This window comes from Nesoenas mayeri (assembly GCF_963082525.1).
Source record: "Nesoenas mayeri genome assembly, chromosome: 4".
Lineage (NCBI taxonomy): Eukaryota > Metazoa > Chordata > Aves > Columbiformes > Columbidae > Nesoenas > Nesoenas mayeri.
In genome coordinates, this window is record NC_137540.1 from 11,260,207 (window position 1) to 11,272,655 (window position 12,449).

A 12,449-nucleotide genomic window follows, 5' to 3' on the forward strand; every position below is an offset into this window, starting at 1 on the left:
AAAAATCTTGTATTTGAAATGACAGTATTTTTATGTATGAATAGCACAGCAACAACTGTGAATGATGTTAAAACACTTATTTTTAAAAACGCATAGCAATGTTGATAATTCTGTACAATAAGCAATATGAATGCCTATTATTACTGACGAATTTGGCTTCCAGTAAGCACAACTGATAAACTTATTTTTAAAATAGCTCTAGTACTTTAGATGTACTTCAGTCGCCTTGCTTTGCTTGAAGCAATCTTACCAGACAACTTTCTATGTGACCCATGTTTACCAGGTATTTAATTATAATAGTAAATAGACGGCTAATCAAGGCACCTTTGTTTTTATATTTGACTCTGCACTCCATGTATGTATGTAATATTTGCTAACTAATATGTGATAACTTGTTTTAACTTACCTAGGGTGCCTATTTATTTTTTTATAAATGTCCCCTTCTTGCTATAGATTTGTATAAGAGCCTAGACAATTTTTGTAACAGTAAATACATTAACAAGTCTTGTAATTAATATATTTTTCAGTCTTTAGAATTATTTTCTTGCAAATTCCTGCTTGTTCAAACTATCAGATAAAAATTTAAAGTATCTTTGTCTTCTGTTCTTTTTGTACTCCATGTTTCTAAAAAAGAAAAAAAGTTTGTTTAGAAATGCAGTTCTGGAAAGCAATGTCAGATAATATTGCTACTCGTGGTTGAAAGCTTTGCAGAGATGATGGTTACCTTTTTTTGAACACTAAAATTCATCTTCTGAAGTATTGTTTATAAAGCCATTAAAACTAGTCAGCTTTCTAAATCCACATGAGATACATAAACCAATTTTAATACCTATCTCCTGCAAATGCAAGACACTCCTTAACCCTGTTTTGAAAGTCTCCCTATAGTGTGACATAAATTCTCATGGGGCACATGGAAGCTGAAATCCACTCCTGACCTATTGCTGTCAACTGACATTCATCCATGGAAGGGATATGGAAGAGGGTACTTCACATGAGACCTGCCAGCTACTCAGGAAGTCTGTTCTTGTAAGCTCACTCTTTCAGTGCTTATTGCAAGGAAGTCAGAGCTTGCTCTACCTAAATCAGTGAGGACAGGAGGCTACTACTGTTAAACACTGACATGTTTCGGAAGGCACAGTAACTGCTGAAGCTACAATCTCATGCATGCTGTGGTACAAAAAGAGAAAAGTCGAAAGGTCTAACAGAAAGTCAAACAGAAAGCTATGAAAGAGATGGGTTTTATTTTCAGCCACTCTACAGTCTGTCCTTTCAGTTGCTTTTATTCAAACAGTATTCTCATTTTGCTTAACAAACCTTTAGGTATCAATTACAGAAGCACAGTTGAGCTGTCTTATGTGACCTCTAAGGCACAGTTTAGAACACAGAAACAGGATACAGGTAAAAACCTGAACAGTAATACTTAGGATACAACCAGAGATACTTTAAGATACAGTGTGTATACAAATATATATATATATATATGCATCTTGCATTCAGGTGCAAGTCATGTTCCCAGTTGTTTCTACTGCACAAATCTTCCACCACTTGTTCTCATAAGGTGCATCATGTGATTAGATAGTGGCTCTACAGAGAAGAGAAATCTGGTTACTTTTCCAGTGCTATACAGTCCTTTGGAAGATACAGTAGACACAAAAGCAGCATCAAGTGTGCTTTCTGATCCAAGAACTAATACTACACAGTTTTTCAAACATCAAGCTGCTGGTTGTTTGACATTAGCTTTACATTTCTTCAAGGGTATTTGGCACGCCAGAAATCACATCTGCTTCAGGGTTTTATTACCCTGAAAAATTTACACAAGTGTTGCTCTTTCTGTGTAGGAAAACAAGGAGCTTACAGGAACTGGGCGGTTTAAAGGGCTGTCAGCTCAGAGGTGTCGATGCAACTGTAAGGAGTTCGCTGTACAAGTGGAGCAGCTGTGAAGCGGGGCCGCGTCCGCTTCTGCTCCCGGCCGGCGGCTCCGGGCTCCTCCCCGCGGCGGGGGGCCCAGAGCGCTCGCTGCTCTCCCGGCCTCTGCTCGGCTCGGCTGCGGGGACACTCCGGGAGGGAAGTCAGCGCTGCTCCGCGGTGCCCGCTGCCCTGCCAGGAGCGGGGCCTTCCCCGGGCTTCTCCGCGCGGGTCACCCGTGGACACCCAGGCGAGGCGCTCACTGTCCAGCCGCACAGAACAGGGGCTCCCCTCTGCTCAGCCCAACGTCGCCCTTCGCCCTCCGGGAGCCGCCGCATCTCAACCGCTGGCCCAACGGGTAGGTGGAAGCCGGGCCCGAGCGCCGGGCGGAGCCCCAGCCCGAGCACACCCGCTCCCCGGCGGCGGCTGACCTGGGCCCGGCGCCCTCAGGGCAGCAGGTAGATGACCACGAAGAGCGCCAGGTCGAAGAGGATGAAGAGCCACAGGTCCAGCCAGTAGGACTGCCCCGACAGCGACAGGCCCCGGCCGCCATCCGCCGCCGCGCCCGGCTCTGGCTGCTGCTGCTGCTGCTGCTGCGGGTCCCGGCTCCGCACCGCCGCCTCCATGTCCTCGGGCAGGGCTCGGCACCCACCGCGCACGCTCCAGCTGCTCTTCCGGGTGCGGAGCCAATGAGAGCGCAGCGCACGTACTGCCGCCGCGCCCTCGAGCTGCCGCGGCCCACGCGGGCAGCCCCGCCCTTGCCGCGTGACGTGAGCTCCCCCTCCCGCCCCGCGCCCGAGCAGGGGCGTGGCTTGCTGACGGTTGGTGACCGTTGGGGCGCGAGCAGCGCCCGGCGGGGCCTCGCGGCGGCGCTGGTGCTTTGCTGCCGTTCCCAGCAGAGCCGCCCGGACCCGCGGGCGGTGCCGAGGAGCCGGGGCGGTGCCGAGGAGCCGGGGCGGTGCCGGGCACAGCTCGTGTGGCACAGTGTGCCCGGCGGGCGTGGTCTGGAGGGAGGTTCTGCTTTGCCTGCCAGCTGTGGGAGAGGTGGCACTGGTGGAAGCTGCGCGAGTGTCGCTGTGCTGGTGACGGGCACTGCGGCGGTAGTGCATAGGCACTGATGGTTGCTGCTCCCTGGCAGGCTTCAGGGCGCTTAGCCAGGTGAGACAAGGGTATGGGGAAAAATAGGTGCTCAGTTCTGTCAAACCACGTTGACTTTGTTTTGTTTGGGACTTCTGTGGAAATGAACATTCACAAGTTCTTCCTGAGACAAGAGAGCCGGTGGTCACCTGGATGAAACTAAAGGACCCTTTGGGAAGTCCTGTTGTGAAGAAATTTAGGAAAATTTAAATTGTTTTAAGATACACTCCTATCCTTGAAAGTTAGTTGGAGCTTGTACACCCCAAACATACATGGAAAAGTTCATGTAGATAGTGTATACAGTGTATACAGTGTGCTGTATTTACACAACACAGCTGCATAAGAAATTAAATTAAAGTGCGCAATCTGATGCCATAGTTCAGATGTACTACCCTCAGTGCAGCCAGTTCACTCAGTATTTAAAGGAGTGCAGTTATTTTAATTGTGTCTAGAAGACTGACCAGAAATGTAGGAGTATAATAAACTTCCTCATTGTAGCTATTAACACTTCTTAGCCTCATATTAAGAGAAAATACTTGCTGCAGAATGCAGAGCAGGTGTATCAGCTCAGACTTGAACTTGTCATAAGTGTGCACTTTGGAGTAGCTACTTTCTGTAGAAAATTTGATCACTAGAAAAAAGGATGAGCTTGAATTTGCCTTTATATAGCAAGTATCAGTGAAGCATATATGTGTTAGGTGAAGTACATAGGAATTTCGGGGGGAAACAATGACAGTACTTCTGCTTTAAGTCTTGTAACCACCTTTATTACTTATTCGAGCAAAGGGAACTGTGGATTGTAGGTTTTCCCAAAGCAAATAATTTCCTATGAGGTTGCAAAATAATATAATTCTGAAATACTTGACTTGGAAAAAAGAATTATAGTCAAATTTAGTAGGCTATCTCATTCACATTCTAATACAGTGATCTTTGTTAGTTTTCCTAAGCTGGACCGCTCTCCTCTACTCTTTTAATTGACGATCCTATCTCAAGTATCAGAAATTGATGATTTAAAGATTTTTTTTCTTATTTTGTTTTAAATTACAGCTGCTGACCACATCTGTCTGCAGTGTTTGGACATGTGAAATACTTTTGAGCGCGCTCTCTCATTTTATTTTTTTTTTTAAAATAATTACCAGATTACTTTTACTTTCCAGTTTGTGACCTTGTATGTAATCCAGAGTTTACTAAAACAATTCCTCAAATACCTGACAGAAAAAAATATCCTACTCATTATGCCTTCCTGTTGTAGCAAATAAATCAAACAAATCCAGTAACCTAGATCAAAATAACCATGAATTGGGCTGTAACCAGGCTGGGTGCGGTAGAGGTGAGCACATGGGTACCAGGAGTGGGCTAGAGCTTGATTTTCTGAACCAGAAGGGTGTAAGACTTAAAGGGTCGGCATTCTCAGGGGAGAAAGAGAAAACACATGCAGAAACTTAATACAGCTTTCGTTCCAGCCAGTCATGTCTCTTAAAGAAATAAAATGTCATTGTCCAATTTCCTGAAACCTTTGACTTATTAATATACTTCTGTGCAATTTGGAAGCAATAATGAAATGCAGCTGATAACAACGGTCGAACTCTGTAACAGCCTTTCAGTGGTTAAGGCCTCCATCTTATAGTTTAGTGTGTTTTATTATGCACATAGCTTATTGCAAGCCATTATTCTTTATCCCTCTCTCTTTTAAAGGCTTTGCTATCTAAAGAAAATAGCCTAGAAATATACAGAACTTTGTAATGGTGTTGTTTCCAGATTTTAGGGTTTTGTTTTTTAGGTTTCCATGCATTTGCTTTTCAGAAGTTTTACATCTCTTCACTGAAATGAAGGACTGCTTAAAATAGTTTTGTCTTCCTTGTGATATATGTGGTATATGTGTCTACTGAAAGATGGTTATGTAAAAAATATCCACACTAGAAGTTGCATACAGTCGATATTTAGGGGAAGGAAATCCTAATTCGTAAATAAGGGTGATGCATCCCAATCTTAACTTGAATGCTGTTTGTGTCATGAGAGCATTTTGCCAGTAGAGAGGGCTATGAGACTCTGAAGATCACAAAAGTACAGGTAGAGAGGCTTCAGTTGCAGAAATAACGGAAAGAAAAAGTGTGGGGGTTTGTTTGTTTTGTTTGTGGCCAGCAAAATACAGTCAAGGGGAGCCAAGAAAACACGTGAGTTAATTTTGTGAGGTATTTTAAAAGCCTATTAAAATCAATGTAAATGTACCCATTCAGAAAGGATATTTGAAATTGGGTGTGTTAATGGCATGTGAATAAGCAAGCACACCCCAGAAGATTATCTAGCTGCCTGCCATCAACAGAGAATTCTGTGGTGAAGCGCTGTGAGATGTTACAGATACAGCCACATTCATATTTTGAGTTAGTCCTCAGGGCTGTTCTCAGGCCCATATGGTATTGTGACCTTTTAGCAAAGCTCTTATATGAATCAGTCGTTTTCTAACCATGACAGGAGAAGTATGGGTGTAAAAAGGTCAGAAGCCAAAAAAAGAGTCTCGGGACATATCTGCTGAAGGACATGAATGCCGGCAGTGTACAGGCACGTTGTGCTGGTGTGTCAGGAAAGGTCCAGGTCCGGGAAGCAGGCTGTGCTGGACATGTAGCAACAGGAGCAGATGACCACCAAGGGGCGCAGTTAGAGGGACCCAGTAGATCTTGACTAGTGCTGACCCTTGAGAGGCAGTTTTACTGCAACCCTTGGGAAGTAGTGCACCTCAAGGGAGATGAGGACAAACTGTTTGAGGACAAACTTTTTAGTAGGGCCTGTTGTGACAGGATAAGGGATAATGGTTTTAAACTAAAAGAGAGTTGACTCAGACTAGATATAAGGAAGAAATTTTTTACAGTGAGGGTGATGAAACACTGGCACAGGTTGCCCAGAGAGACTGTAGATGCCCCATCCCTGGAAACATTCAAGGCCAGGTTGGACGGGGCTCTGAGCAACCTGATGTAGTTGAAAATGTCTTCGCTCATGGCAGGGGAGTTGGACTAGATGATGTTTAAAAGTCCCTTCCAACCCAAACTGTTCTATGATTCTATGAGGTTGAGTTGAAATCAGCACTTACAGACTGGACAATGTGACCAGAACGTGGTGCGTATTTGTCACCCATTGGAAACACCGGTGTTTGAAGTCAACTTAGCCTGAAATAATTCTTTATCTTGTTAGGATACCTTCAATATTTTTGTTCATGTCCTGAGAGAAATTCACTCAGAGCTGCTAATACTCTTCCTTACACAGAATTATTTGGACCCCTGATAAACTGGAACAATTCAACATCTGCATATTTAAAAGCATGCTCATACTTTTATAAAAAAATATAATGAAATTGCTTTGTGTGACATATGTGTCTATCAGCAGGGAGTGTTTTGTATTATTCCCATTTATATCAGCAAGGTATCAATGGGCTATCATGTAAATCCTCCAAGTGAGCTGTATTATTGCACCATATTTTATATTTCTTGCATATTTATATTTATGCAGAATAATCTTAGAGATTTAGGTGTTGTCAGGTTTCTTTTAGATTTTGCCATCCTTATTACACAATACTCAATACACAGAGAAGCTGTTTACCAATACAAATTGTATGGTGGGGAAACTCAGTTGCCATTTGAAAACTAGTGCAAAAACAAAAAAAAACCAAACCAAAACAAAAGGTTGTTCTGCTCATAGAAAATAGTTTCTGCAGCCTTTTCTAGTATGGCACCCAGCAAGACTTTGGGTACAAATTCCATTTTAGTGTTTGTATCAAATTGTAATGAGATTTTGTTTATTCCAGACAAAACAGTAAACATAAGGAACTTAAGAAACTAGCCTGTGTTTTCAATAGGGCTACTTAATTGCAACTTAGGAATTGTGCTTAGGAGGTGCTGTGAGTGGTTAAAAGGAAAAAAAAGCAGAGGATACGTAGAAACGTGGTCTGTTTCATTGGATTTTGCTTCTGGTGAAGTTCTTGGTGAAGTATTTAACCCCTTTTGAAGATTCTCTTGGCTTCAACGCCTTCATATACGTAGGTCTGTTAGGAAATTAAGGAGAAAAATCAGCGGCTGCTATTACAAAATTTAATTTCACAGATGCTGTTGAGACATGGTCAGCAGTGGTTTAAATAATTGTTACTGATGGCCATGTCAGGCCTACTGTTCTTTGTAAGGGCTCTGAGAAAAGGAACATAAGGAAAGCAGCCTGTTGTCAATAGGCATAAATTCTCTATGCAAACATTTGAACCAGCACAGAACAACCGTTCGGTGCTTCAGAAAAAAACAAAACAAAACAACAAGCTGTTGAATTGCCGTATTCCCAATACCACTACTTTACAAGTTTCACCTGTATGACTGTTTTATTAGAAATGTGAAGAAGGACTGAAGAGTTGGACTGTATGTTTTTGGTATCTCAAATTTCACACCTGTCCATAGTTGTTTGTTTTGGTTTGGTTTTATTTTTTCTAAGACACTTCTGACTTGCTAGCAGAGAAGATCTTAAAGCATTGCAGTTCTGTTCAGTTTCTGACTTTACTGCAGAGCTATGAAGCATTTCCCTTTTGTCTCAGATTTTGCCCTGCTCCAACCCTAAACTTTGTTTTAAAAGGGTATTTCTCAGCCATTGTCTGCATTACCCTGTAGTAAGCTCCTGTAGGAAGGCTTTTACAAGGCAGACACTTGGAGAAGGGCCTTCAGTTGGGACACATCTATATAGCATGTACCTATCTATATACAGCTTGTGTTCACAGGCTTCAGAATGCATTGCTAAGATACAGTTCACATGGGTAGGAAAAACCTAAAAATCATGGATAGACAGTTTTGTTCTAAATCTTGATAGATGACTGGACTTGAGAATTTTAACTAAAGATAAATTAGGTTATTTGGCTTGAAGAAAATATTTCTTACCTTTAAAAAAGTTTTTAATTTTTAAAGTTCATTAGATTGTAAAGTTATATGGAAGCAACTGCTTAACTCACCTGAACAAGTTCGTCACCTATGATTTCTCTGTGTGCTTTGAGTGCTTTTCCATTATCTTTTCTAGTAAATGTTCCTACAAGTTTATCTCCTTCCATGTTCCAAGAACCCTACAATGGGAAAAATAACCCCAAATATTTTGCAGTAAATATGACACGGATTTGATTTAAAGACTGCAGGAATGCTTAAAAGTGGGAAGAGATTGAAACAGTGTAATTATGGGGTTTTTGACATTGATGGAAAGACTGTAAAAATGAATTTTTAATAAAACCACTAGTTTATTTAATTGCATATTAGACAAGCTAATTTTTTTTAGTGCTCAGTACACCTTATTTTAATTATTTATATCAATAGAGAAAAACTAATTTCTTATAAATATCCACTCTACATTCTAAGTGGTGTACTTGAGTATTATAAGTAAAATAGCAGTCACCTGAATTTCATCATGTGAAAATTGCTTTATCCTCTGCTTTTTGGGCACTGTATGGAACCCCAAGATTCACAGTACAGTATTAAACCATTAGCAGTTAAGACTACCTTGTATTTTTGTATATAAGCTGCAAGTATTCCTGAACAGCCACACTTTAAAAGTCAAATTTAAATTAAAAACTAGGAAGACAAATAATTCATCTTGAAACTGTACTTCATAAAGTTATTATCATATAATAAATAGATAATGATATTAAAAGTCTCTTACAGTAAGTTCAGTCCCATCAGCCAGACTGTAGTCAAAATTGACTCCCAGAGTGAATTCAATATCTATAGTACGGAAGTTGCTTGATTCTTTGACAGTAAATTTGTTTCCATCTTGTTGAATAGTGATCTTCAGATTATCATGGGCTCCTAACTTTCTTTTCATCACATTAACACCTAGAAAAATCAACATCAATCAGAAAAAAAAAATAGAACATCATATTTGTCTCTTTTTAATGACTTTTATGTGGTCAAGTGAGTTTATTCCAGCATTCTGGCCTGAATATTTATTCTTCTTCACTTTTTATTGAAGTCATATTTGCCAGTACTGATAAAATACAAATTACTATCCCACTGGAATGGTCATGTTTATACGCATATGACGCCAGTTTGTACAACTTGTGGTAAGAATCAGTATGTTAAAATGACTTGAATAATGTGTTTCTGTAAAACTGAAGAACGATTACACTCCCTGTAGAAACACTGAAGAAAATTACACTCCCTGTGTAATTTTTAAACTAGTTTAATGTTATCAAAAGTATATTCCTGCTATAGAATTCAGCTTAAAGTTTGTAATTCAAATTCTCTGAACATTTTCCTCTAAGTGTAGACTTAGAGATTCTTTCCTCTGCTGAAATAAATCTGATGGAATAAGTTAAATTGCTTAAGATTAACATAATGTCATTAAAATCAGAACATTTCTCAGAATCTTTTTCACCCACTGTAGAATCTTTTGAGAATAAATGCAGTACGCTGTGCAAGGGCAGAGCAGCAAACAGCAACGGGACAGGCCAGCCACAAGGTGGGTCACAGGCAGCTGGAGTTTGTATCCAGCCAGAGTGGTATTATTCTTGTAGAAGGAATTGGAAAAGCAAGACTTACCCATTGCCTCCATGAACTTCTCATAGTTCTCATTTCTGTCGATTTTCCAAGTACCATTAAATGCCATGTTTCTGTCTGTAGGAGGACTTTTCTGAAGTAACAGAGCTTTGCAAAGAGAATTTATGAACTGGCTTATCTTGAAAGCAATTTACAGGATGATGTGGCTGACTAAAGCTCAACTGGTGCACTGATCTTTTCAAGGAGAAGTTTACTGTAGCTTAATCAAATTTCCAATAAGGACCACACTGCTTGTTGAATCTCTCCCTTATTGCCCCCAAATCATGATGTTATCTTTATTGCTCTTCTTAATCAAGAATTGCTAATGCATTTGTCTTATTCACCATATTTGAGTTGTAGTAAAAATCAGATATCTAGTGTAAGGGATAATTAGTAAGAAAATTTCTTGACATTTTCTACCTCTGTTGTATCTTCATGCTAGTGGGAGAGTTCATGCAACTGGAGAAAATGTATTTACCCAACCAACCAAACACAAATCTCTACTTTGTCTGTTATAATTTGGTCGAGATTTGTTCTTCTTCACATAATAAACATGGAGCAGAGGATTTATTGAATGTCTACAGGTTGTTTCAGAAAACTATTTGCTTGCTTCTTGTCTAGTGCTGAGCAATGAAAATTGGGATGAAATTCTGTATTAATCTGTTCACTCTCTAATATAAAGTTTAAATTCTGAGCAGTTTCTACAAATTTTCTACATTATAACCCATTCAGTGAATGCTCTTCAGGCTGCAGCTTGTCCTCTCATCTACCACTGTTCTAGCTACTGTAGTAGCTATGGTGTTCCACCGCAGAAATGCCTTTTTTCTCTAAGGCTAGGAAGAAGCAGAGCCTGCCACTCTTCCTGAACTAGCTACCTGTTCTTTTCCCTTCCTACCTCTTATATTCCCATATTTCAGGATAAAGAAGACTGCCAGATGAAAGGCTGTTTATTCTTAACAGTGATGAGGGTAGTACCTCACATTTAACAACACCATTTAGATCTCATTTTGTAGTTTTTATGTGCAGCTTCTTCCCACATTTTCATGCAGTTTTTTTATCACTTTGACTTACGTGAAAGTTGTAAAATAAAATTTGCAAATAAGTAGGCATAATTTTGGTAGAAAAAACCCTTGACTTTCTATAAATATTGGAATTCCAGAATTATCTTTTGTGAAGGACAAAATTGAAACACTGCATCTCACTGTAAACTGGAGCATTGTCAGGTACAGGTAAGACGTTTGTCTTGGGAAGATATATATGTGCCATCCTCTGTAATTGGAACTGGGTAAAAATCAGCCAGCTGTAAAATGGAAGATGTGTAGTTGGGTTAGCATGGTGCTGAATCCAAACTCAGTGTCTTAAAAAGTTTCATAGACCATGCCCAGTGCTATGATGGATGCCCATCTTACTCCTCAGCCAGCTCAGAAAATCGGCAAAATATTTTTCTATTAGAGTCGCATTGTTTCTTTTTATTGCACTGGAGTGTTTCTTGACCTTTGCAGTTATTCTTGTTGATCTATATAATTTATTTACTATATATACATAAACAAAAATACCTGATGTCTGGTTATACTTCATCCAATTTATTGTTGCTTAAGAAAATTAATAACTCTCCTTTAGAGTCTTTGCAAAAGAGTTCTTTCTAACAGTGGAACTATTAGACTGGACAATGCCCTCAGACACATGCTGTGAACTGTGGGGTTGTCATATGCAGTGACAGGAGCTGGACTTGATCCTGTGGGCCTCTTCCAACTCAGGATGTTCTATGATATTATGGCGTGGTGCAACTTTTGAACCAATTCTGTTGTATACAGTAAAAAATCCAGGCATATACTAAAACTAACAACAAGGAATGAGCTTTTATTTTGAGTATTTCAAGAAAGCTTTTCTACTTCTTAGGTAGGTTCTGCATTCTCTCCAAGAACTTGCTGATTAATCTCATTCAAGAAATATTAAGGTGTCTGAAGTAGTGTTTATACATTTAAACAAAACTAATGTTACTGATTACTCTCCTCATTTGAATCTAGTCCGTATTAACTTATGAAAAAATAACTTGGAGTAGTGACATTCTGCAGGTTAAGTGTGAATTTCTACATCAGACTTCAGCAGTTTTTCTCATCCTTAAAAAAGAGGGGAGGGTCTTCTGGAGTGAGTCCTCCACTAACAGGAAGATTTCAGATGTGCTTTTCTAGTCAGTTATCTCACAAATTGCCTTTCCCCACTTGTGATTCTTTGGTCTCCCTCGGAAGTCGGGCTAACCAGCCAACTCCAAACCTTTTCACCATGGGAGCAGTGAGTGCTTGGCTCCTAAATTTTACGTTACAGTGTGTTGCTCCATTTCTGTCTCATTTTTCCCTTCATTAGCGTTTCTTTTCACTGGACATGAATCCTTAGGATCCTGTTCATGCCAGCCCCACAGATCTGTCAGTTAAGTAAGAATCTCTACAGGTGGTCAATATTTATGAGTTTCATGTCTCGACATTGGTGTAGTGCTGACAGCATGAAGAACTGTTCTTCTCTGAGGTCTGATGGAATAACAGTGCTAGAACAAGCAGCCGTCTTTTTAATCTTTCACAATTTATGTGAGTTACTTAGGACTATTAATGCACTAAAATCTGCAATCAGTTTTCTTATGTGTACTAGAACCATACGATATACAATTTATTCCAAATTTTTTGAGTTCCCATAAAAGCTGATTTTCCTTCTAGAATTATACTTAAAATTGGCTTTATAGATTATTATTTTTTAGAAATGTTGGAATATTCCCCAACATTTTTCATTCTTAAATCTACCTTTTCCCTGTCCGGTTTGCAAAACTCTAATTTTTGCATGGATGGTGCACTGAAAAACTTGGTGTTTTATTTA

At 40.0% G+C, this 12,449-nt stretch overlaps 1 protein-coding gene across 1 annotated transcript; it reads right to left on the minus strand.

The window, feature by feature from the left end:
• Positions 1 to 7,024: 7,024 nt before the first annotated feature.
• FABP2 (fatty acid binding protein 2) lies at positions 7,025 to 9,654 on the minus strand (the record flags this gene model as incomplete). The annotated part of the gene is made up of 4 exons (XM_080343219.1): positions 7,025 to 7,075; positions 8,015 to 8,122; positions 8,710 to 8,882; positions 9,588 to 9,654. The coding sequence occupies 4 exons, from the start codon at positions 9,652 to 9,654 to the stop codon at positions 7,025 to 7,027; spliced, it is 399 nt and encodes a 132-aa protein (XP_080199345.1).
• Positions 9,655 to 12,449: the final 2,795 nt, after the last annotated feature.